The sequence below is a fragment of the Bombus terrestris genome, chromosome 16, assembly GCF_910591885.1.
Source record: "Bombus terrestris chromosome 16, iyBomTerr1.2, whole genome shotgun sequence".
Lineage (NCBI taxonomy): Eukaryota > Metazoa > Arthropoda > Insecta > Hymenoptera > Apidae > Bombus > Bombus terrestris.
In genome coordinates, this window is record NC_063284.1 from 6,352,052 (window position 1) to 6,379,808 (window position 27,757).

The window sequence follows — 27,757 nt, forward strand, 5'->3', positions numbered from 1 at the left end:
ATTCATTATAACAATGTAATTATCGGTATTTAGATGCACGCAGTCATGTTGGTAAGTATAGCGATGTGAGCATAAATTGAAAATCCTAATTAAACATGATATTTGTCGTTACTTACTGATATATACGTAGGAGATAATTAATGAAGTGTACATTCTATTTTACGTTACGTTATTATCGCGAAACACGCTACGAAGCTACGAGGCAACAATTATATTATTCAAACGATTCGAGGATGATTTTGAAATTCTCATAAATTTTTGTAAATTACTGTTGCAAATAATCATTCGTCATTCACATTCAGCCACCAATCATCAATTTCGTGAACGAATGGCGACTGGACAAAATTTAATTATTATAGAAATAATTCTATTATAAAATATATTAAATTTGGTTGGGCGAAATTTGAAACACTCTATATATATACCATACATTTCACATTACCATATTACACACGTCTTATTTCCATACCGTAGCATATTTTAAATTGCATAAACACCCACAGTTTAATGAATATATTTACGAGAGTAATTCGAAACTGGCCATGTCCACTCCCTAAACCTAAATTGACTTTAGTTTTTGAATATTAAAAGCAAAAATTTCTACATATCGTTACTAAACTAGCTCCAGCTTAACACTAAATTTACCAAGCTCGGTCAAATGACCGGTTTGAAAATTTCATTTGAAATTGTACACTCATTGTTATTTTCTTTACTCACCCAACTTCATCTAAATTCTTATATTAACAAAAATTGAGAAATTGATTGATCAGATAATAGAAGAATTTACTTCAGTTTAGACGAACAAAAGAGATAACGTTGAATGTGTAACTTGAAACTAAATTCTGGTTATTCGATCGGGCCTGGTACAGTTACTGTTAACCATGCCCAACGCAGTTTGATTTTCGCTATTTTAATGGGCAACTGGTGAAATTTTGTGTGGCTAGAGCCATCGATGAATAAATCCCAATTATCATCGTTTGTAATAATTCCTGAAAAAACGACGGACGGAAGTTTTCAGGCTAATTGTTGGTATTCCTGCAGCATAAGATAAGTTTTGACATAGGGTAGACATGGCAACGTTGGCTTCAAATGGAAGCAGACGTTAGATGCGGATGTTTTTCATATTAATACCGATTTTCGAAAGGCTAAAATCAGTTAGACTGGTCTGTGATACAGTGAAATCAGGAATGGCAGTAAAACAGGCTGGTCCTTTAGCGTGATGACAACTAGAAGTGACATGAACTGCTACATACGATCACGAGTGATTCGATCACGTTCGTTCGCAATCAGGCTTATTCTTCATAGTAATTTGTGATTCTTCGCGATTGCTTCTGATTGACGGAGAGCGTAACTGCTTCTTTCCACGCATCACATAAGCTGTATATTTTCTATCGACCATATCAAATGAATATTAAGATTTTAAAAGCGCCAGGAAAAATTAATATTTTATTTTTTAAAATTCCGATATCAGAGACGAGGCAAAGAAAATTGAATTATTTTTCGTTTTTAATATCGAATAAAGTACGATTTACGTTATATGCAAAAAACGTAGCGTGATCTTGAAGTTACATCATACGCAGATATTTTTATACAAGTTACATCGAAGTATTTCGTAAGGAATAATTCGATCAAGATCAAGAATTACGATCATGATGATCGAGTTCCATGATCGAATGATCATGATTCTGTGATCACCATGATAGATCACTGTTAGTGATTTTGCATGCCACCTTTAACATTAGCTTTACCAGGTCCGGTTACAAAATTTTATTTAAAATCGTACATTCATTGTTATTTATTTTCTTGTTCGTCTAATTTTATGTAAATTTATATATTATCTAATTAATCAATTTCACAATTTTTGTTAATATATGATTTTACATGAAATTAGACGAACAAAGGAAATAACGATGAATGAACAATTTTAAATTAAATTTTGAAACTAGGCCTCGTAAGGTTAGTGTTAATAACATCTTTGTTAGTAGTTAATAACATCGTTAGTAGTTAATAACATCTTTTGCTGCTATAATTTATAGCGTAGCTGTGTAGCGTTGGTTAAATCTGAAAGAATTTCTGAAACAAATGGACGGTCCCAAAAAAGATTTGGTACTTTCATTTTACATTACTCACGGACAAGATCGTCGTAGGTCGCGTGGATTAGTATATGTATATTTGTCATTTGTACATAGCATATCTTATCTATGTTAACCAGTTAGTTGTTTTTGACGAGTATATTTGTCATGAAGAAATGACAATATTTTGTGTTACGATAAGCTCTGTCGGTAATAAAATTAAAAAATGAAACAGACATTTCGTTACAACTTAATTCTATATTATAACAGCAACGCATACTCTGTGTTTCACGAGTATACTCATCATTGCTTAATTTTTGTGATACGTTTTAGGTACACACTTTTCAAAGTTTTCAAAGAGATCGCAATAGCCAACTGGTTAAAAAGATGACGCCACTTGCGATTAATGCGACGCGACACTACGACAGATCAGTGTTATCAATCCATCACGTATTTAAGTAACTTTCGTAATGACCAAAATTAGCATCCATGTTAGCTAAATAAATTTACAGTCCTGTGAAAAAAAAGATTTCAACGAATACCTCGATATTTTTCCAAACTGGACACGACGAGTTTTCATACTATATGTTGCATATCTACGTGTCATTTAACAGCAAGAAGCAGAGCTCGATCGAGAGTAAACCGGGAAGCACCGTAGACTTGTTTGTCGAGGAAGACTCATATCTCCATCGTATAACATAACGTGTTTACACTGCAGATGAATTCGTCAGGAAACGCTTTGGACTGTTACGGCGAAATACGTTGTGATTTGTTGCTACGAATCTTCGTTACGCGAATACACCGTAGCAGCTCGATGAGAAATGAATTATGATTTCAGTATACGACATCGACACTGATAAACATCTACCTACGTGTTGGCTTAGGTAAACAAGTTTCATTTTTCGTATATGTAAATTTCCGTCACACGACCATAGAAAATGGAGCGAATCTTCCATGACATATAATTCTCTTTTCCTTCACTGATTTATAATTGCTATTGCAGATAGCGACAGTGGAATTGATATTGAGAATAACAGAAAGAGAGAGAGAAAGGGAGAGTGTTCCAGGTTTAATAGCTGAACTTTGCCAGTGTACGATATGAGCAGGTACTCAAGCCAAAATATATTATATAAACATAGGTCTTTTAAAGCTTTATTAAAAACTTTAAACAAATATTGTATATTAATAATTTACTTGTACTTTAGGTCCATAACCTGTTACAAGAAGGTTGCTGTATTCTTATTTCTAACTTCTTACACTATATTTATATTCTTACATTGAGCTCTTTAGTTAGTATATTGTATTGTTATTGTGTTTATATTATATTTTATTCTGTAATGTTATATTATTTAACTCATTTTTAATTAGTATGTATAGCGGATATATATGACCACACATATATCATATATATGTGTGTACATATTATGTAGTGTAAGAAGTAAGAATAAAAGTACGAATAATTTATCACATGCATATTTTTGATAATTTTCTATCGCGTGCTACACGCGACAATGTAACGCTAAATGGAGTGTACTCGTAATTAATTATTTCCTATGTCTAACCGTAAACAATGCCAACAAATATCAAGTTTAATCAGCGTTTTCAATTTATGCCCATGCCGCTACACTTATCGGTGTGTTTACGCGTACCTAGACGCTCGTAATGACAGTGTTATCATGAATCGATAATTAATATAACTGGAGCGCACAACGTTCCATCATGGATTATCAATTTGGCTCAGTCTTTTGCGCGTAACGGATACCATATTTCCGATTAATAAAGGAAGAAATTACTACAAATTTCGAGTTATCTTAAAACTTCAAATCGACTATTTTATATAACCTTTCAGTGTCGTATATCTATATGTGTATATGAGTACAATACATATATAGCAGTCGTGTTTCTTTTTTAAGGAAATTTCAAAATGTCTTACATAATCACACGATATATAGGATTTACCTAAGAGTTTTGAGCTAAAATATATTTCCTACTGCCTATTAATTACGTCGAAAAATTGTTTTGCGTAAAAGTCGAATGGTTTCAACGGAACCATATTTTGGTGTTATTAGTTTCCCTATTATCTTTTTTCTTTAATCGAATCATATATTGTTTAATATGTTGATCGACGTAACTCGAGATCCTCTATAAAAAAAAGTTATTAACCTTTTTACGTCGAAAAACTATTAGTTCAGTAGATACTTTAACATTTATTTTGTAAAAGTTGTCGTATGAAAGACAAGGAGAACAGACAGAAAAATAGTGCCTTACGTCTTTCCTCGTATAATTAACCAATTAGTTGTTGTTGACAAGTATACTTGTTACGAAGAAATGGCAATATTCTATGTTATGACGAGTCTCGTAATAAGACAGTCATCTCATGATAACTTAATATTATATTACAACAGCCACATATCTGTGTTTGATGAGTATACATGTCATCGCTTACTTTTTACGTCACATTTTAGGTACAAAGGGATCGCAAAAAATAACTAGTTAATAGTATCAACAATATTTTAGCCTAAATGATTAGGTGACTCACCCTGTATACACGAAAGTTTTCCATTGCTTGTGTTTGAATACTTTCGCAAGCATGTATATCTATGTTAATAATTCCACTATAATATCAGACTCTCTTCATTCGATTAACGATATTATCTGAACAGTCTGAAACTGAAGCTTAACTGTGTTCCAGTGATGAACGGTGAATATCTACAATATTTGTACCTGTATAACACGGTTTATTATTAAGTGGCATGGTTGCACGTCGATAGCTTTGCATTAGTTCTCCTTATTCAGGCTATAAATAATTTTCCGATATTGTTTCATCCTCGCACGCGTAAGCGCCCATAAGCCACGCCGAGCGATAGTTATTCTCTTCGTACACATTAAAAATATCATCTTGAGAAAGGATCATGCTCGTGGCTAATGGAAAACTGCCGACATAATAATATCTATCCTGTGGCCTCGTTGCAACACCCTTTCAATGCGAATGAATATTAAAGTCTGACATGTTGATATCAACAATAATATTTAATCGATCTATTTTTAAATAAAGGATTTACTAATAAGAACAGGAGTATCTATTATTCTAAAAAAAAAAAAAAAAAATAATAACGATAAGGAAAATAATATAATCGTAATACGTTGACTTATGTTAAGTCACTAAACACGAAATATCTTTTATTATGCTTCTTTAACACTAGCCTTACCTTACCAGACTCGGTCAAATGACCGGTTTCAAAATTTCATTTAAAATTGTACGTTCATTGTTATTTCTGTTGTTCATCTAACTTTATGTAAATTCTTATATTAACAAAAATTGAGAAGTTGATTAATCAGATAATTTGGCCGGACCTGGTAAGATGTGTTAAAGTGTGAATTTGGCGCACCAATGCCTGGTAAACAACGATATAACAAAATTTAACTGGTCGGCAAATTCGAACTTTAAAAGAACGATGTCTTATATACATCCACCAAATAATTGCTATATCGATAAAAATGGTCGAAAAATTCCCTAGGAATATGCTGATGGCAAAGATGTATTAATACCAGCGATACGATATTTTGGTTAATAGAGTTACTTTAAAAAAAAGCAGAAGTATATTTGTTTTAATAAAAGAAAATTTATATTTTATACGTTACGACCTAATGAATTTAATAATTGGAAATTCAATAGACTAACAAATGTCTAAAACACACTATCCAACGGTCGACGTAACATGATTTATATAGGTCTAGTGATTTTATGACTTTATTCGTCAACTCATCACTCACCAGCGGTCAAACCTTCGCTTCCCATTGCTGGTCAGCCCACTCTGCATTCCACTTTAACCGAAATACAAATTCGACAGCTCTACCAATCACGGGAAACAAACAAGACACACCTTCGACCACACCCGACGCAAAATATAAAGCATCGTATCAAACAGCTTTTTCGATCAAACTCAAAGTCGATTTAACTCGATCAACTTTTCAAACAAGCTACAGGTACACTATGAATGTTTGTGTATTTATGGAATATCAATTCAACCCTTTCAACGCCCAAGACGTTAAATCTGAATTATTTAAAAAGTGCAAAATTTATATATTTATATATCTTTGTGCCAACACTCGACGACGGAATTTTCCGACGGCTTCGCGACACAAAACATAATATCATTAAAGCGTAAAGCCAATATGCCTAATGCACTATCGATATTCCTATGGTCCTCCCGCCGAAGATTCGGAAGGATGCGTACGCGGCAACGGTCGCGGACGTCCAACGAACGCGTGAAGAGTGGGGATATCGAGAGGTAACAAAAGAAAAGAATCTGTCCAAAGATTCATTCGATTTTGAGCAGCGAAGTGCGAAAGGTCAAGTGAACAGCGAAGCAAACATAGTCGAGAAGTGAGGATTGTTGATTGTTGGTTGTTGACTGTTGATTGTTAGATAAATTATATTGTTGAACATTGAGAGTATTTCTTGGGCACCTTACATCAAACACCATCTCATCTTTTTATGTACGTATTTTATTCACTTTTTAATTCGCATATCTTTAACTCTCTTTTATTCTCACACCATTTTTTTCCTACATATAAAACGTATGTGGTGTACTTATATGATATTATACAAATATTACATTTACATAATATTACATAATATTATTTATTTTTCTATTTCGAGATCAAAGTTCAATACCAATGTTATACTGATTTACAGGCTGTTTGCTGTTTCGTCGAAGGAGTTTTAGCAAGAACAGGTTAGTCGTTAGTCAGGGGCAGAGTTCGACTAATTTTTAACACAAGCGTCGCGCCAATGCGATATTGGGTTAAAGTTAAAAGGTTGAAGATAAGCGAAACGCTTTAATAGTTGTTCCTAATAGATTCAACGGGGGCGTTCCTCTATCTTGAAATTCCCTTCGAAGTACTTTTATCTGTTTCAATTAATTCACCAGGTTTCACGTTCAATTAACAAAAGCGTTTAATTAAAATGTTAACTACAGAACTTCAAAGTGTAAACACTTTGAAGCGAGAATTGACATCGCAAAAGAGGAGAAAACGGAGGATTTTAACATGTGAAGTCTGAATGTTCCACCTTGGTGTCGCAGTTGCGCTAGTTCCGACAGATGGATATCCGTTCCGACCTGGCTAAAGTGAATAAGCAATCTCTGAATGCAAGTGCTGAATACAAGTTTCGTAGGTCCTCTTTAGCGGACCAACTACAAAAGGCCGAAGCAAACACGACGAAACTGTTATTAATGTTTCTCTGTATCGTGAAAACGTTCGTGAAAGTGTTTCTTTACTTTTAAGAAATTATTAAAATAGTGACGTCGTTGTTTCAAAGCAACTGGCGGGAAATTTAAAAGTGCGCGAAAGAAAAGAACCGAGAGTACTCTTAAAATCGTGTCTTTTTTAAACGTTTTCCTTTGACAAGCACGCGTATCGATTAATGTAATTCAATAACGACTAATAACGATATAACATAAAAGATTGTCCTATAAACTGTTTCTTAATGTAGAATATTTTTATTATTTCGAGTATTAAAATATTGTAAATTTGAGGTATTGTCAATTTGAGTAAAATTGAAAATATTAAAAATATCGCTGTTCCGAATAAAATATTTTGTTTATAAATAAAAATTTGTAGATTTAAAAAGAACAAAACAGCGTAAAAGAAACGAAATAGAATATTATTAAATAGTAGATGAAGTTATTTAAGGAGTTAATGTAATTTATCTAATAACCTAATATAACCATTCACTATGCTGATAGAACTATTGGATAGCTCTATCTAACCTAGCTAATAAACTTATGGCAGCTCTATATGAGTACTTAACGAAGTTATCTGAACGGCTAATTAAACTACCTAAGAAATTAATGCAGTTACCTGATGAACTGATAAGCTTACGCAGAAGAAATCTGAAATTTATGATCGATGACTTTGTTACTTGTCAATTTACTAATATCGCGATTTGCTAAATTTTGAAACTAAATTCTACGAATCGGAAGCCATTTAATCGTTTAAAGTAAAATTATAAAATTGTAAACGAGGACTGATATGATTTGCAATTCCTCGCTCATCAATTCTTTAATATCATTAATTGGTAATTTATCGGTCAAGAGGTCTCCGATGGTAACACAGCGTGATTTAAAACTCTAGCATGGTGCCCCATATTTTTATATACTATTTTATTTATTCACCTGCACAGCATACGGTCTATTTACAGCAATTATTGGCTTCTAGTTTCTAGATTAAATTGAGAAACTGCAATCGATTACTCTGCTTTATTTCTCACTACTAAGCGAACAAACTTCTATTTATTCTACAGATACGACAAGCAAACTGCGGATAGTACGCGTGAACATAGGAAATATCCAAAACGTAGTATTTGTTACGTTCACAATTCAATAGGTAAAAGAAATTTCTACCCAGCATTCACTTTTTACGTCATACCCATAAAAATATGAATTCGGCATAAACATCGCACTCTGTGCAAACGATGTCTGATTTTCTGGTTTGTTTTACAAGTGACTGCGAGCGAGTTAGATGCAGTGATCCGACGAGGAATCGCGACAATCCCAACCGATTTACCAGCGAATAATACGGTTGAACACGAGTCAACTATCGCATAGAGACAATCTCAAGGGTACACTGCCCGAGGAAATAGAGACTATTGACCTGTGATGAAGCATTGGTACCTCTGGATCGATTACACTCTATACAACCTCTTCGATCATCTTAACAGCTAACTAGTGGAAATACACACACTGGCTGACGAAAGTATTCGAAATTTCGCTGGCTCTGTAACAAGACGCAACTATCGTATTTAAAAATTTGAAATCAGTCCTGAAAATGTACATGCACGAGTATACATAGAAGTTACAAGATATTTATTGCAAACGTGCACTTAATGGAAAATTAGTATACACGGCGCGAATAGTAGCCTTAAAAGTACAATTAATGTTAAAGATACTGCCATTACACGATCGTGGCTCATTAATATAACGAATAAACGACTGTTCGTGTACTTTGCTGATTCTCGCGAACATATCTCTATGCTTCTTATAAATATCTTGTAACTTCCGTACAGAATGGACTATTTAAATAGGATCACCTAAATATCTCCATTATTTGTATTATCGTATACAAAATTTTCTCAGGAGAAACATGCACTGTTTGAAGCAGTACACGTAATATTGGAAATTGGTTTCCTTAGTGATCGTTCCTTTTTACGAGATTCGAAGATCACTGATATCTTTTTGTCGATAAGCCTATATTTGTGTTTGGATATTTTCCTAGAGCATGGAAAAATAAATTCAACGACCTATAGAACTATGGTCCTTCCGATCCTATGCTTTTCAGATATTTGCGTCTGAATGTATTAAAATTTTACGTGATATCTCAGGTTACGCAGCACACTGACTCTTCACGTTTATGTCCAAACATAAACATCGGCTCCTATTACAAGCGATAAGGCACTGGATGATCGTAACTGCGGAAATATTTTCGAAACCAATGTTTACGTTTGAATGCGTATATACGAATTAGTGTGGTGGGTGTGAATTGAAATGCCGTGTAAATTTTTAGCAAATTCGAAATTCAGAAGCGAATATCTCAAAATTAAATAATTCGAATGATACGGTTCTATATATGGTTGAATTTGTTTTTTCTCTCTCTACAGGAATATTCAAAAATAAATACACTGCTATCGACGAAAAATATCAGTAACCCTGAAATTTCATAACGAAGCAATCACTAGAAAGGAAAATCTACTTTGAGTACTACGTTACTCTCCTTGAAACAGTGCAATTTTCTCCTGGGTAGTTTTCTTACACGACAATAAGTAGTGCAGTTACTTAGGTGATTTAGTTGGTCCACCCTATATACATTTTCAAGTTCGTTTCAAATTCGACCAACATATAGTCCTGTCTCATTACAGTACTAATGAAGTTTCCAAACGTTTTATATAATGCGTACAATATTATTCAGCTTCTAATTAATTCACGACTATAGCGGAACTGTAAATGGAATAACAAAAAGAGAATTCTCATTGAAAATCAGTTGACGATTTCTAAATATAGTCTCAGGTTGGTATAGTCGCTTATCTTCAAATTGCACTTGTAACTACTTAGAGTTACAATTTAATGGAGTGAATTCTACAACGTTTCTCTGTACGGCCAGGAGTTGGATTGTTCAGGACAGTTACGCGCCTCATTCGGCTCGGTGCCAACAGGCGTGTAAAGAGTTTCCATAGAACGACGACGTTCGGCAGCAAATTCACGGAGATCGACCTACGCCCAGGACGTTCGACACCTTCTTTTTTCACGGCCACTTGAAACAGAATACGTTCTTTCAATTGGCTCCGCCCAGGAGCTTATTCTTTGTGCGATATTCAAATATCAAACTCCTGTTTTATAGTTCATTTCAACGTTTTAACCACAGGTCACTTGCCACCGAAAGGAGCTTCCATTTTTATCTCTTTAGTACGGTTCGGTGGAAGATTTTAGGAACATTGGCGTTTGAATACATTCAGTTTGCAGTTTCCGGCGTACAAAATCTTTTCAATTCTCAAGGGTCTTGAGACTTTCAGTATCCCAACCCTAATTTTTAGAACTCTCACAAAGTTCAATTAATCGATCGTATCGCGAATGTAAATCAACTTGCTCTATCATTTTCTACAAAATAGTTAACGGCGTGATTAATGAATCACGTCCATAGGGATTGTTCACTGTTGAGAAATTTCCTAACACTTGGAAACCCAACACACTTTGCCGCGCGCAAGTTACAACGTTATTACTCGGCAAAGTAAAAGCTTATTCTTTTTTTACACTTATTTTCATCTTTTTATAATTTTGTTATAGAGAAGCTGGATCGAAGGGCGTAAGGCCATAGGAAACTACGTATCGATATATTCATGGTAATCATGCATCGACAGTTATTTATAAATAGTTTCATTATTAATAAATAACTTCTTCCTTCTTTTCAGTTATTCTTTCGGTGTACGAGTTAGAACAGTACATGTTTCCCAATCTTTTTTCAATCATGCTCTACCTCAGCGCCTCGAAGATCTTGCTGTATCCTTTAGAAGTGGAATCTAGGTAAAAAATGATCGTATCCAGTACTATATATATAAATACATAAGTACTGTACATAGTACGTTACTCTGCTGTACTTTTGTAACTTAAAACGACCAGTACCATAGAAAGTAGTATATGTATTACTTTATCATACTTGTAGTACTGTAGTACAACGAGTACTATACTCCAACTTCAACGAACAATAAACTTTAAGCTTAAGCTAACTCTCGAGAGTTTCAAAGAGTAACAAATTCAATTCTTTGCTGCTGCCAATCTTGTATCGACAGGAATGGTAAACATTTTGAAACGATGTTACAGATGAAGGCGTAGAAACGTTATGATACTGATAGTTTTGGCTACTGTTACATGTAAATATCAATCTTTAACAATCTTTCCAATGACGTATGTTTATATGACGTTCCTTTCCTTATCTTGACCTGTGTAATATATATACTGACAACGTTTGCCTGGGAAGAAATGGGATACCCTATATAAAGTACTATATTATTTTGTACTGTACTTTTAATAAAATAGTACAACTACTATACATGTATGTTTTTTACATACATCACATTCTATGCATTTTTGCATTTTTAAATTTTCCATCAACGATTATGATAATTAAGTAGCTTAAGAGACTTTCGAGTGACGTTTCTTTGGGAAATTGTTACTGTCATCGACATCTAAATACTACAAGGATTACCGTGCACAGGTTAACCGTATTATGCTCAAGCATAGCGATAATAATCTCCTTCTGTTTGGCAAGTATAATCCAGCCAGAGTTACGGGATACGGAAATTTATCTGGTGTCGTCTCTATAAATTTCTCTCGGCCGCTATCAAATGAACCGATCGATGTCATTAATTATTTAACCAGATCGCCTAATTATCATAATCGTTTAACAGTGTAACAATATGATCGATGCGTAAACTGATCGTTTATTTATTCACTACTTTGTCACCTGATTAGTCAACTAATAAGACTCGATTATCCAAAGATTTCGAATCTCGTTTACACTTTAACCAGTTAATTGCGGAATTTAATTTTTGAAACCTCCCGTAGCATTGATTCGTGGAGTGCGTAAATAAATACGATGAGTATACTCGTCGAATGCATCGAAATAAAATTTTTGTTCCACGTGTACACTCGTCGAACGTAGTTATCTGTTTAACGTAACTCGTTGCAATCGTTCTCGAGAAACTGCAATTTTACAAGAAGATATTAATTTCCGTTAATTCTTCTACGTGGAAATTACGCGCGAAGTTAATCAATCGTCATTCATATCAAAACAGCGAAGAAAATATACTAAACATTATAATGTATGCTACGATATTTAGATAATGGAAAATTCGAATAGCTGGACGTTCGGATAATGGCGTTTTATTGTATCGCAAAAATACCTTTCAAGACGTTGGTAATGTTTGTTGGTTTATGAAAGTCATACTACGTCATTATGACATGCAAACAGAGCATCCGCCGTTGGTATTTTCAGTTTTATTTTTAAAGGAATACGATTTTGCTCGATCGAGTCGATTGTCTGCTCCCTATGACAGCTGACTGTGTCACGTTGCCAACGATACATAACACTTCGACAAGATCGTCCATTGTTCCAACGAAACAATAACGATCGTAGCGCCATTTACTGGAAATCCGTCGAAACTTTCGCGTTCGTTCGGTATTATACTTATACGATGATAAATTTAAAGATATAAAATAACAGAATGAACTTTTGAAGGAAGTAAAATAAAATTCTAGTTATTCTTATTCAGTTAGCTGTTGCGACCTCTTTGAAAAGCGTGTACCTAAAATGTGTCGCATTGTTCACACTATACATAGATTTTTCATAATAATTATTTATATTTTTTTATTTATTCGTTTCATCTCGTTTTGCCCTCCAAATATTCGAAACATCTTAAAATTTACGAACATATTTTAGTTTTCACTAAAATTCCAGTACCATAACAATTCACAAATTCACTAATTTGAACAACAAATTATAACTGCTTTTTACGTATGACGAGTATACTCGTCATAACATAAGATACTGTCATTTCATCATGACAGGTATACCCGTCAAAAACAGCTAACTGGTTAATAAGGGGAACTGTGCGTATGACGAGTATATTCGTCATAACATAAGATACTGTCATTTCATCATGACGGGTATACCCGTCAGAAACAGCTAACTGGTTAATAAGGGGAACTGTGCGCTTTTATCTTTCATCTGTATGTTATGGTAGATCAAAATGTGGCATGGTCGTTGCATGATATTATACATTATTCATTTTCAGAATCACTCTTGTGAAATTTCAATTTAAAAGAAAAAAGAATCTTCAATTTTCTTCTTGCATTTTCTACTTTACATGCTAGTTCTTTTTTCTTATGCCCATATGTATGTACATTTGTATGTATGAACATCGTATTGCGTAATGTCAAGGTAAAATTTATTAAAAAAAAAAAAAAAAAAAGGAAGAAGAAAGGATATTGATGTTTAAATGTATGATCATCGTATCGCGTAATATGTAATTAACTTTTAAAACTTATTTAAAATTAATTAACTTTTTAAAATTTTAAATTAATTAACTTTTTAAATTTATTTAAAGAAAGGAAAAAAGGGAGAAGGATATAAAGTTTCTACGTCTGCACTTAACGAACGATAAAACAGATTTTCAATTATAAATTCTACTTACTTTTCGCTGATGCGTGCTTTCTGGAGTTCATAGTTGGTTAACGACAGCATGTCACATTTCCTGTTACACCGACGAATCCTCCTCAGGGAGCGCACCGCGGTTAATGAAAGCCCCATCGCCAGTCACCGGCATCTTGAACCTCGTGAACATAATAGCCGGCAGAGAATTCTACTTTTCATCGATCGAAACCCGCCTGAGGTTGCATTCTTCAACCGGGTATTTCACAGTCACGATATATCACAGTCGAAGGTGGTACTTCAGTCGGTGTTTCGCGGAATACAACGAACGATTACTGCAAATAAAAGAAAAAACAATTATGAGAGGAGCCTCAGAATGCTGAACTAACTTTTCGAAGGATAGGAACAGAGAATATCACGAAATAGCTTTAGCTAGAAAGTTTAAGCTTTAATCAGTTAAACAATTTTTAATTTAGCTAATTTAATTTTAAAAATTCCTTACGCGCTATTAATTAAGCAATGACAAGTATATACGTCGAACGCAGGGCAAACGCTCGTATTACAAATTTTACGAAAAAAGTAACGCAAAACAAGGAAGAACTATCACATTTTTATTTGATAAAAAATTAACAATTTATTGTTGAAAAAAGGTATCGCTAATAAAAATTTAAAAATTGCCAAAAAATAATAAAATAAAGTAGACAAAACAAATCGGAGAATAGCCGATATACGCAATAAAGTACACAAATGGCGATTCATTGGAGAAAATGGAGAACTCGATTTATACAAAGCGATACATTACACGAAACATAACCGATACACCAAAGAGAATAATCCAGTAATAAAAATTTTGTTTATAAAATACATAACATTTTGAATAGAAGTATAAAGGAAACATACCGCTAAATGTCATTTATGTAGTATCTAAATGGGTCTTAGAGAGAAAGGACAAGTAATGATGTTTTAATTTAATATATATTATTAAGAGCAACGAAATGATTACAATGCTGTTCTACGTTCTATTCTCGCATGCAGCTTTCTGCTTCCCAATTCAAGCTCTGCCCACTCCGCACACTCCACACGCTCTCCACACTCTACACGCTCTGCACGCTCTGCCCACTCTGCACACTCTGCACACTCTGCACCCTCTACACACTCTACCTTTTCCCGTTCTTCGGAACAGGTATCCCGAAACCCCCGTGGTCAAGGTCACGCAGCCTTTTCACGAAAACTGCCCACTTAAAGGACCCAACGGTACATTGATGCTAAACGGTACTTTGTTTACAGTTCGGCCGATACCTTAGGCCTTTTGGCCCCGATACTACATTTATATTACCTTTTACTAAAATTTTGAGTTTTTATAGTAAATGGTAATTCTTTATTTTACACGATGAACGCAGTTGATTAGTTAATACGTGGACTTAAGTAAAGAATCGTACGTTAAGTTCTACGACTACCGTTTTAAGTACGAAGGAATGTGAAATAGAAAATCGTAAATCAAACACATTTCTAGGCAGCAGAGGCTGAAATAAGATCAAATTACTATCGATTAAGTTTTAATATTTTAGTCCACTAATAATGGAACAACGTTAAATGAATTTAATTGTATTGTTCATAAAGCGAAGCTTATAAGAGATGATAATTGGTATGAAGGTTATTTTTATATATATATAAAAAAAAAATAAATAAATCGAAACGTAGAATAAGATTTTTCCATTTGTAGCTCCATTTTCGAGAAAATTAAGCTTGGAAATTTATTAAGTGTATGCGAATAGCGTGACAAATTATCATCTTTAAAACCTCTAAGGGAAACGTAATATCGCGTTGTTATTAGGGTTAACAACCAATTAGCCGGTTTATCATAGTCATCAGTCTACATACGAGTTCTAAGATCTATATGGATAGCGGAACTTTGAATTCTAATTAGAACTCGGAAGTCGTGCAGTTTCTTCGTGCTGTTTCAATAGCAATTATATGTATAGTTTATCACAAAGCCGCAAAAGCGACGAAAGGAGATTGCCAGCCAGTTGGCCAAATTGAACATTCATGTTAATATTCGATATTTTGTCTCGATCAATCTTATGTTACAATTTTTTCTTTTTTTCATTTGATTTTCATTCGATCGTTTCGATTATTTTCTGAACTTGATTTAGGTATTGATATTAAAATATGAATTTACAATTTGGATATGAATGGTGATAAAAAAAATATAAATTTCCATAAACGTCCAGACACTACTAATTCGTTATTTAAATTCAAAGTTGAGAGCTATAATCTTTGGAAGTTTCCATTTCTCACGATTAGATGCTTTCTAGAGGCGTCCTAGTGGAGTGTTTACCTTCGTAACAGCGACAACTTTACTGTACCGTAATGTTAGTTCCTTTTCGCGAGAGTTGGCACGAATGATTTGTTTTTATTGTTTTCCTCCTAAAAGCGTGCGAGTTCCTTCCTTCTCGAGGAGAAGACACGTAACGTGTACACGCGGGTGCAGTTATAGCTAAAGGACGCGCGATAAAATGTGTGTTGAAAGTCATCGGGGCTTTGTACTCTTTTATCTCAATAAAATCCAGCAGTCCGAACTGAGTGAGAGAAATGTTTTGAAGATAGAGACAGAGAGTAGAACAAAGGAATGTGAACGTACAGGTGGAAGAATGGGCCGACCTGGAAAATGTTTATTAAAATAATATATTACTTCGTTTGAGCGGATGTTATCTCGAAATATAATTATGCGTTCGTTTGTCTGAATAAGGAAGTGATTCTCCATCGAATTATTTTATCATTTAGCTATCAAATAAACGAATCTTTCGTTTAATCGATACGCAACAAAATTAATATCAGAAATAACAGAGTGGTAACATTTTATGGATTTATAATATCTGCATTTTTATCGATTTCAAGGGCTTTTTTATACGGATAAAAACTTCTATTGTGTTTTCCTCGTGTAGATTTCAAAATCTTAGAGAAGCTTTCAAACAGATGGGTGCTGATCTTTCGTAATCTTTTTCTAAGCTCTTATACACAGCAACCGACGAACGTTGTAAACGATTCTTCCGTAATAAAGAACATCAACCACGGACTACAAGTGTTGTTTTATTCTATGCAATTAAATTGGCCCCAACGTCATTAAGCTACCGCTGCAGGCATAGCGCAAGAGCGCTAGTTACGCACGCACAGATTGACACATTCGTTAGCAAATATACGGTCAAAAACAAGATGTAAGTATCAGCGGTTCTCTACTTTACACCTTTGAACGTGGGAACCTTTTCTTGCCTTTTCTTAATCCTCCATCTGAATATTGGATCGTTTTCGACCACTAATTTGAAGTAATTTTCTATTTCTCTCATATTTTTGTTCAACTTTTGCTTTTCTTAGAAAAATACATACACATACACATACATATATATGTATATAGGATCCGGCCGAATAACACGCAGAAGGGTGCATGACGTGATTTCTTATGGAAAAGTAAGCATGGAATAGAATTTTAATTGACAATAGAAGGCTTAGTTTTCGAAAAAATTGAGTTTGAAAAGTATACTTGAACATGGCTAATTACCGTAAACTGGATACAAGTAAACAATCAATATGGCGTTGTTGTGGAAGCGGAAGTAAGTAAAACATGTAAAATAAAATCTTCCCGTTTAAGACTTTATCTTTAAGAAAATAAAGTTTAAACGTGTTTAGTTAAAAATCGAGCTAGTACTACACGTATAATAAATTTTCGAATTTATTTTTTCGGAAACAACGTGTCTTGAGAGAAAATTGTATTTTATATTTTTGACTTATTTTCACACGTAGAACCACCTACTGTCGATTATATTTAGTCCGTAACTAGCCACGTTCAATTTTCAAGCTCGATTTTCGCGTAAACTGACCGAAGAATGAAGAAGTTTTGTTCTATAATTTTTTTCTTATTTTTCTACTAGGAGTCACGTTCTGCACGCTTTTACATGTTATTCGGCAGGATCCTGTATATAACATGTAATAATAAAGCTACTAGATGATGTTCTGGATGCTTGGAAAAGTATTCAAGAATTTTGGGGAGATTTTTTAAAACACAAAAACGTAAAAAAGCACCGCATGGACTTAAACGAACCAGTATGCAGACGGAAGATTAAACGCTAGAGAATATAATATGCAGAGGCTTAATAACGAAATAAACAATCAATCAGCGATTAAGGAAGAACCATCGATCAATAATTTTTCAGTAATTGTCTGTCTGACTGTCGTTGCGTGTAACCTGGAAACGTCAGATATGACAAGCAGCCGATGCACGGTATAATATCCATCACACGGCCGCACGCATGAAACAAAAAGAGAAGAGAATAAGAAATACTAAAAAAAAAAAAAAAAAAAAAATTCCAGAAATACTAGAAAAATCAATTAAACCTCGATTGAAATCATGTCATTACGATATGACTTGACTGGTTCCTCTGGAAACAGCCGCATATTTAATATTTTAGATTTCTCTCAAAAATTATAAAATTATTATAAACAATAGATCATAACTTTTCAATCGATGTGCCGTTTATATAGTAATCAATTATGGAACGTAATTTCCCGAGGAACGAAAAGTTTTTGGTCGCTTAGCTTTCAAAGTTCCACAGCGTTGTTTTCGGTAGAAGGAAACAACACTGTAATTTTGTGTTGCAGCGCGGCAGTCGACCGGACAAAGTATACGCGATGAAAGTATAGTTAGAGAAAAGAGGCAGCTTTTGCTGGACATTAAAAAGGAATTTCTTCCCTGGGCTCTTTAAAGAGAATTCCTTTGTGCAAAGTTTTAAGTATTTTCTCTGAGCTCAAAGAACTTCTTTAACAACCTCAAACAAACTTTTTACAACTTTATTCGCCGTGCCTAACTATGTTCTGTTTAAATACGATATTTGATTGGCGATCGTCTAAATAATATAGTCTGTCAATTTTCAATCAATATTTTAGCACTAACCATACCAGGCCCGGTCAAATGACCAGTTTTGAAATTTAATTAAAAATTGTACATTCATCGTTACCTCCTTTGTTCATCCAACTTTATGTAAATTCTGATATTAACAAAAATTGAGGAATTGATTAATCAGACAATTTACACAATTAAGGTTAAACGGACAAAAGAAATAACGATGAATGTACAATTTTAAATTAAATTTTGAAATCAGCCAGATTAACCGAGTCAGGTATAGACAGTGTTAAAAACACGTTCCATTATATGAACGTTCTGTTCGCTGAATGTTACGATTATTATGCGTAAGCATTGTAAACAAGTGCAGAATGTTCACATACTTCCGTAGTATTTCTACTAACCACGGACATAATTACGAACCAAGATGTAATTAGAATTCATAAAAAGTCAAGTTTAGGAGAGTGCAGTAACATGGTAGGAAATGCTTGGTTGTAGATGAAAAACGAAACGCCGAGGTAAACTTTCTTGCCGTGTGAAATGCTAGAAGAAACTGAGGAACTGAACTTGGGCGGAAATGACACAGATAAAGTTATCGCAATGTCATATACAATAACAGGATGCAACGATTGTAACGAGTCCAGCGAAACAGAGCGCTATCGATTCGCTAAGAATTACAATAATCGAGCAAATTCTTCCGACGAAGTTATCTCGCAAAATGTTTTGAACGACGACCGAGAAGTGGAATAATCAGGATGTGACGAACGACAGCAGTAACGAAGATATATCATCTCGTTTCGTGGTATTTATTTTCGATTTTCGAACAGTCAGCTCAGATATCATATCAATTTATACGTAGTCGCGACCATAATCGAAGATTTCTTATAGACAACACCGTAAGTGGCAAATATCGAATTCTTTTAGGAGAGAGGAAGAGTTTGTCTGGCTTAAAAGCACTTTCAAAATTTCATTTGCTTCAATTGTTATACGACTCAAATTAAGCGTATAATAATCCAAATGGCTCGGAAAATTCTCTAGTTTCTGTTCTAGCATAGTTGAAATTCATGGGTAAAAGGATTGTACTTGTAGAAGAGCTTGCATGCAACCAAAAGTCCAAAGCCAAAGCTCTTAGTCATAAATGCAATTCGCTGTAAGTATCGATCCTATTTGGCCCTAAATAACTTGTATAAAAACAAGAAATATATTCTTTCAAAATGTCTTTTTCTTTATCTTTATTACAGAAGTATATCTCATAATGTTCCGAGCAAAAATTGTTGAGCATGTCTGTCGCTTAATGATATTTACATTGTTTTCTATAAATTTGTTATAATTTTTATTTCAACGCTATTATTAATTATTTACAAATAGAAATTGTTCTTAAATCTTAAGTACTTAAATACAGAATATTCCCATTGGCACGTACGACATTATACGATAAAAAAACATATTTTTTTATTTTTGCACTTACAGTCTCGTCTACAAGAAATCTTCAACTATGATTTAATACTTCATAGATCCAATACGGTCACGCTTGAAAACAGCTTGAAAGATTGCCCACATTTTTTTCTTATTTAAGGTTTCGTATAATCTCGTTGATTGCCCCCAGCTACTTTAGCTTATAAATTTTAACGCGTGTTCGCGGTCTTTGCGTAATGCTTTCCGGATTGACTTCTTTGCGAGTGATATTAGAAACAGCGACCCGATTACCAGGTTATGTACACACGATAACGCATTATCGGATCGAGATGATCTCTTTCCTGAATCCTTTCGCAACTTTGGACGCTCGATGTTCGCAATATATTAGGTCGTCCGAAAAGTTCCTTTCATTTTATAAGAAAATAATGGATACACAACATTTTCTGTCTTATATTATTTTATCGAATTACGTGTGATCCATTTTGTTCTATCAGGATAAAGATCATAACGTTCGACAGATTAGGTTTCATGTTTGTACAAAGATACGTCGTTGTGAAAGACGTGTCTGTAAAAGAAAGACTCTTTTCGGACAACTTAATACAACCCCTAAATATTCGGAACAATTCGAAGCTTAGAACTCTTGAAAGTCTTAATAATCTTGATAATCTTAAAAGTCCTGAAAGTCTTGATAGTCTTGGAAGTCCTGAAAATCTTAATTACCTTGATAATCCTGAAAGTCCTGAAAGTCTTGGAAGTCTTGGTAGTCTTGAAAGTCTTTGAAATATTGGAAGTTTTGAAAGTCTTGATAGTCTTGGAAGTCCCGAAAATCTTAATTACCTTGATAATCGTGAAAGTCTTGAAGGTCTTGGAAGTCTTGGTAGTCTTGAAAGTCTTGGAAATATTGGAAGTTCTGAAAGTCTCGGAAATATTGAAAGTTCTGAAAGTCTTGATAGTCTTGGAAGTCTTGAAAATCTTAATTACCTTGATAATCCTGAAAGTCTTGGAAGTTCTGAAAGTTTTGGAAATATTGGAAGTTCTGAAAGTCTTGGAAATATTGAAAGTTCTGAAAGTCTTGATAGTCTTGGAAGTCTTGAAAATCTGAATTACCTTGATAATCCTAAAAGTCTTGATAGTCTTGATAGTCTTGGAAATCCCGAAAGTCTTGGAAATACTGAAAGTTGTGAAAGTCTTGATAGTCTTGGAAGTCTTGAAAATCTGAATTATCTTGATAATTCTGAAAGTCTTGATAGTCTTGGAAGTCTTGAAAATCTTAATTACCTTGATAATCCTGAAAGTCTTGGAAGTCTTGATAGTCTTGATAGTCTTGGAAATCCCGAAAGTCTTGGAAATATTGAAAGTTGTGAAAGTCTTGATAGTCTTGGAAGTCTTGAAAATCTGAATTACCTTGATAATTCTGAAAGTCTTGATAGTCTTGAAAGTCTAGATAATCTTGGAAGTCCCGAAAGTCTTGGGAATATTGGAAGTTCTGAAAGTCTTGAAAATCTTAATTATCTCGATAATCTTGAAAGCCTTGATAGTCTTGATAGTCTTAGGTAGCCTTGATAATTTTGAAAGTGTTAATAGTCCTGGAAATATTTGAAGTTCTGAAAGACTCGATAATCTTGATGATCTTGAAAGTCTTGAAATTCTAATCGCGGGTCCTGATACATATATTATACTTTGCCATCGATTTCTAATGTGTTAAATATTAAATTAAATTGAATGTTAACCCCTATCGTTTTGTTACGTGAAAATTCTCTTACGTAAACACATTTATACGCCGATTAATTCATCTAACGAACGTTCTACTGTGATCGTATTATTTATTATTAAGATTAAAGATGTAAAAAAAAGTAGAAAGAGAGGTGAAACAAATAACAGGAGGGCAGATTTTACACCTCGGATATATGATATGTGTGATAAAAGCCGTGAAACGTGATAGGATCGTAACAGTCGAACCATTTCCTGCGTAATTCGTTGTTGAGAATGAAGCCTTGGGCGGCCAAATCTTTGTCACCGAACATAGTACATAAATTCTCAGTTATCGTTGTGGTATCGTAGCTGTGTTATCGCATATGTTCCTCTCGCGAATCTTTAATTTTCCTGCTCAGGTGTTCCTTCCATGTGAACTGATTTGAATAAAAAACTGAAAATATAGCAGAGATCGAAGTATTTTATCTCTAAGTAAAATAAATAAATATTCGCAACTTTTATAAAATAAAATATTTCAAACTCCCTTCGAACAAACAAAAATTTATGGTCGAAGGAAATATCGTGTTTCGTATTTTTCGAAAGTGAATGAAACGTCAGTTTTTACGAAGATAAAAATATTCTATTTTTCACAAAGATAAGAGAGTATTTTGTATTTAGGTGAAATAAATATTCTCGATCTTCGCGCGATGAATTATTTCCGATATTCCTGTCCCGATTATTTTGAAAACAAACATTCCGACATAGTATTTCTCGCGTGACATATTTTATTTAATAAAACGTTAACAAAGATAAAGAACGAAAATTGCAACGAAAACAAAGCTTCTTCTCCGGAAAGATAATCTTCGGAATTTTCTTGGTATCATCAATTTCCCAGATTGCTTTTCAAATCGTTATAAAGTTGGAAAAGTAGCACGAGTGACAGCAATAAAAGTAAAATAAGAACGAAGTGAGAGGAGAATGGTTGAGTAAGCCAGTAGTATAAGCGTTATTCGGTCAGACCACGAGATTCAAAGTTCGCTTCTTCTTTCGACGCGAGGTAAAAAGACCAACAGTATCAGAATCAACGAGCATTACTTGCATTTTGTGAACGAATTCGTTTTAAACCAATAAAAATTCTTGCGAAATTTTACACGAGGAATCTTCTTCGTTCCGTTGCCTAATTATTTACGTTTCATCGCTATTGGATTTGCCTTCACAATTAAAAAAGCTTCCCTAGCAAGCACATGTGATTTTATTTCCAAAAGTCGTCAATTCTTTCCTATCAAAGAATTTTTCTTCTTAAGAATACTTGTTCTTTGTTGTAAAACATTCTTTTCTTCTTTCTCTCCATCTCTCCCTCTCTCTTTTTCAACAGACAATAGACAATTGATTTGGCAAAGGCCTCTATGTAAGGGCCAATCGTTAGATTGTTATACCATTTCTGTGAAAAGCTTGGGAAACTCTAAAAGCTATAAAATCGTCTTCCAGAAGTAATTTAAGTAGAAAAATTACGAAAGTACACGATTAGGTATTTGTATAAGTAACAATCTTTCTTTTATACAACGTTGATTTGTACCGTTCCTTTGAGCCTTATTATCCTTGTTATTAATAATTAAATAATATATTGCTGTAATTTTCATTGCACGTTATACGTTATAGCAGAGTCATTTTACATGCTCTTCAATGTTCGCTTTTATAATTTGCCAGCTGTCTTTATTTATGTACATTTTTCGTCTAAGTTCACTATACATTTCGGCTAGTCTTTTAAGACGTGATCGACTAATTTTGGCTTTCTCCTGTCACATATTTGACATAGTACTTCTTCATTCATATATTATGATACTTCACTTATCCTCTTGATTTTCTAGTCTTTTCTTTCTGTCAGTTTTATCCGTGCTAGTACAATAATTAATATTACCCAGAGAAATTGTACCGATTTGCCTTCTTCTTCTTCTGTACTTTATTTCCACAAATGTCAATTACTACGTATTTTTGTATACTCGACAAATTAATTCACTAACCGATCCATATAATTTCCTTCAGAAGTATTATTAACACTTTACCGACCGATAGTCGATTAATCGGTTTTTTGTGGCCGACGCTTACTGACCGATAGCCGATTAATTAGTTTTTTGTTGCCGACGCTTACCGACTGATAGCCTACTAATCGGCTTTTTGTCACCGACAATCTTTCTCATTTGAGCAGTAATTTGTTATCTAGTACTAAGGTACCTTGCTCGGTTGCGTCAGTTCCGTTGCTGTGTAAGTTCCCACAGTTTTATACCAATTTGAAAAACTTACCGTTCGCGATGAACGAGAGGAATGGTATTGGAGAGTCTAAACCGAAACACAGCCGGCGCTAGGGAGAATCTGCGCCTGAGCTGCCAGTCAGATGTGTATATGCTATATAACCGGTAGTGGTCAGTAAAGTGTTAACATTATTATTAACATTAACAGTATTATTAACATGTTTGGCGCAACTCATGTTAAATTACATTCGATTCTGCATAACTTGATATTCAGAGTTTGTAAACTTACACAACCTGCTCTGTTAAATATTTATCTGTACATACAACATGTTACATTAATATATTAAATGTACATATTATAGAGCAACAAAGTTACCCTGCATAGAAAGCTCAAGTTTTTGCCGCTCGTACTAGTATTTAATAGCAAACAAAACGAGACGATAATTAGAATAACTAATAATACGATAGAACGTGCAAATATACATTCGACTAAATCGTACTAACGACTGGCGAAACGCGAACCAAGTCAAAGCTCTACAAATTGGTTTAACGATCGGACCTAACAAGTGTATCTGAAATCTGGAAACTCTCTAATTCAATCAGGTCCCCGTGAAGCTCATATTGAAAAAAAAAAAAAATAACTGGAACACCAGGCACGAAATATCATTGCAACATTTCGAAATTGCTTTTCCGGTATGAAACGGACGCAGTTTTTCAACTTTCAGAAGATCTCGTAAACGTTGCGAACGGATGTTTGATCAATTACATTTGTTGCTTGGAAAATCGCCATTCGTAACAACAAATTGATCGACGGTTGTTCTAAATTCGCGAGCAATGGAACTTTTTGTTAATAAAATTCCAAAACGCCACGTTCGATCAAATCAATTTCTACTATGATTTTAGACAATTTGCCTCCTGATGGTCGACTAATATTACTATGTATCTAACATTTATAAAAGTAATCAATCTCAACATTAGAAGATTGTGTTAATTTCCAAAATCCAAATCTGGAATTAATTGATATTATTATTTATCGCGATATGTATAATTTTATGTGCTAGGTTAGATTGGCCGCGTAGTAGTGACATACGTATGCGAATATGGGTGTGTGGAAGTATGCGTGCGCGCTGCGTCTCAAAAAACAGATGAATGTAACTGTTCCGTTGGCAGTGTGGTATGAAAGATGGCGAGACAAAGAGAATGCTGAGACACGTGCAAATGTATATCGACGAATATCCTGGAAATCGTTTATTAAATAAATCTAAAACTATTTTAATATGAATTCTAAGTGTAACCTTAGTGTTCCTTTACTTTTATTTCGGTAATTAAGATCAACATTATTATTATTTGATTATCGTATGCAGACTGTAAGCCTAGTGCAATATCTGTCACAAACGTGCACATTTCACGTGTAGAATTAATCGATATTTACATAGCGTATACCATGGTACACATTTCGCGTTCGAATGTTTCAAAACCTCTTTTTTTTTTCTTTTTTTAAATCATCTCTGGTTTAACCATGCTGGTGCCTCGTTCGTCTTCTATTTAAACGAAAATTAAACAGTCATTCGTCAAAGCTCGTTTCAGTTCAGAGAACGGAATTTACTGCGAATTCTATGACTCGATCGGAGATTTTTGAATCACCGTTACAATTAAAGCTGCACTTTCCTCTCTCGGTGGAACCTCCGCCCGAGCAAAGGAGTTTCACGAGTCTTTGAACGAATATCTGGTCACCGAACTTGTACTGAAAAAAGTTTCAGAAAGCCAAGGCTTTTCTACTTCGTCAATTTAATCCCGAAAAAAAAAAGAAAAGAGCGTTTAATAGAAATTATAACGAGAGTGATGCACGAATTAAATCAACCACTGTACGGAGCACTGCTGCTAATTCGTTTTAACGTAAAAGCGTAGAAAATATCAGCGCGCGTTCGATAGTCAAACGAACGAATTTCTGTTGTGAAAGATTCTTTTCGTAAAAATCCTCGGATAATAATACACGTAAACGCGAATTTATCTGTTTTTCTTTTCTTTTAATTTTCGTATAACGAGACGATTCCACAAGAAGATTATCGCTTCTGCTAGTTATTTTACCATTTACCACATAAAGAGTAGTTACGATTTGCTGTTTAAATTGCAATTTAGTAATTGCAGCAAACTGCAGTAATAAAATTAAAAAATAAAAATCATTTCGTTTCAACTTAATTCTATATTATAACGGCCGCACATACTCTGTGTTTCACGACTATACTCGTCATCGCTTACCTTTTGCCACACAATTTAGGTACACACTTTTCAAACAGATGGCGACAGCTAATTGATTAGTACAAATTAAGTCGTTAATATATTTCAATGCATTTTTCCAACACTCTATGTGCAAAATGAAAGGTTTACAGAGATGAAAGTTACTCGAGAAAATAAGACTTAATCTCGAAATCTAGACTTCTCCATTTTGTCGAAAACTAAAACGCTGAAAGCACTATTAAATCTAGGGCTCACGGCAACTCGACGACACTCGCCAGTTTGAATTACGGATTCTTTAAACGCTTCAACAAATTCATCCCTTCCTAATTTCAATTATCAAACTTTTTTTTTCTTCAGTATTCTTGCTCAGATAATAACATCTTTCATTACGAATTACCGCTTCTTGTTTGTTATTAGTTCGTCTCATAGCCTGTCTCGTATCAATACTTTAGGAACACAGACGAGTTTATGCCTGTACGGAGTAACTTTTTTTTATTTAATCGTTCTGCTCATTTCACGGTATATATCGGGGAGCTTAATGAGGAAACTTGGCGATTACATAGAGAGCTGGTCGGTGTAAGAAATGAGTTGGTACAAAAATATGTTCCATCCAGTTTCTGTAACAGATTATTATTGGCCGATAGTTTGGAATCGTCTACTTCAACCTGTTTCACAATCGTTACAGCGCAGAATCTTTAAAAGAAGCTGTTTCACATATAAAATATTTTATCGTAGGTTTCCTCTCTCCTAACTATTTATACAGGCTGTTTCATTTTTATCCCGCTAAACGCGGCGTCGGCATATTCCACGATTAAAAATAAGGAAAAAATGTTGTATAAATGTAGGGTAACGCGAATGCTTTATTACAAACTTACAACAAAAATAAGGAAAAATTATAAACTACTGGATTCTCGTTCGATCGATTGGTCACGTTTACTTCTTGCTCAAAGTTCTTGCAAATACAAAACCGACATTGTCTCCATGCAGAATCGAATAAGAAATCGGTCGTTGGTAATTTTGTTATTCTTGTTACAATTTTGTAGTAAGTCATTACGACGATTATATATTTATATAACGCTCTTTCCTTATTCTCAATCATAAAATATGCTGATATCTGAGTTTAGTGTGGTAATACTTTATTATTAATACTTTGTAATATTTATTACTTTTATCATTATCCTCACTGTTACGTTAGGCTATCGCTTATTACAAGCTTAGGTAGCAAACGAGTTACAAAGATAAATAAGAAAATTATATAAGTAACGATATATAAGTTAATTAGCGAGATGTGCACCTAATTAACAATATTTCTTTGATACGACGTTCATTTGTACTATCCATTTGAGTATTATTTCTATCCTTATTAATAATAGTTAATGTCACATCGTCCTGAACGAAGGAATGCTGTCTTACGCTAGGCAAAACGCTCTAATTTTCATTGCACTCTGTATGAAGCAGCAGAGTCTTCTTACGTCCTCTTCAGCGTTCGCTTT

At 34.0% G+C, this 27,757-nt stretch overlaps 2 protein-coding genes and 2 long non-coding RNA genes across 16 annotated transcripts in view; 3 read left to right on the forward strand and 1 right to left on the reverse strand.

Annotated features, from left to right (window-relative positions):
- The window catches only part of LOC100648610 (muscarinic acetylcholine receptor DM1), a 43,799-nt gene that overhangs the window by 10,981 nt on the left and 5,061 nt on the right, over positions 1-27,757 (reverse strand). For 9 of the 10 annotated variants that reach the window (XM_048413538.1, XM_048413541.1, XM_048413544.1 and 6 more), the window contains one exon: positions 13,819-14,110. The gene's annotated coding sequence lies outside the window, so the exon portion shown is untranslated. Of the gene's footprint in view, positions 1-13,818; positions 14,111-20,805; positions 20,827-27,757 lie in introns of those variants that run through there. The other variant, XM_003401716.3, reaches the window with a different exon arrangement.
- On the forward strand, positions 1,918-8,054 carry LOC125386597. 2 transcript variants are annotated; one of them, XR_007226927.1, is made up of 4 exons: positions 1,918-2,956; positions 3,076-3,178; positions 3,278-6,572; positions 6,772-8,054. It is a non-coding gene; the product is annotated as an uncharacterized LOC125386597 (long non-coding RNA). The 2 variants fall into 2 exon arrangements; XR_007226926.1 differs by having other exon boundaries at positions 3,076-6,572.
- Positions 16,091-19,161, forward strand: LOC100649036. 3 transcript variants are annotated; one of them, XR_007226928.1, is made up of 4 exons: positions 16,093-16,626; positions 16,721-16,990; positions 17,148-17,383; positions 17,702-19,161. It is a non-coding gene; the product is annotated as an uncharacterized LOC100649036 (long non-coding RNA). The 3 variants fall into 3 exon arrangements; XR_007226929.1 differs by having other exon boundaries at positions 16,091-16,990; XR_001099436.3 differs by having other exon boundaries at positions 16,092-16,990; positions 17,188-17,383.
- Positions 20,614-21,642, forward strand: LOC125386557 (uncharacterized protein PF3D7_1120600-like). The gene is made up of 2 exons (XM_048413343.1): positions 20,614-20,857; positions 20,948-21,642. The coding sequence occupies exons 1-2, from the start codon at positions 20,614-20,616 to the stop codon at positions 21,640-21,642; spliced, it is 939 nt and encodes a 312-aa protein (XP_048269300.1).

Excerpts from the sequence above, each read along its gene's own strand:
- LOC125386557 (XM_048413343.1), top strand. The coding sequence starts at position 20,614 with ATGTTTGTACAAAGATACGTCGTTGTGAAAGACGTGTCTGTAAAAGAA. Across the intron at positions 20,858-20,947 it reads AAGTCTTGGTAGTCTTGAAA|GTCTTGGAAGTCTTGGTAGT; the intron begins GTCTTTGAAATA and ends AAAGTCTTGAAG.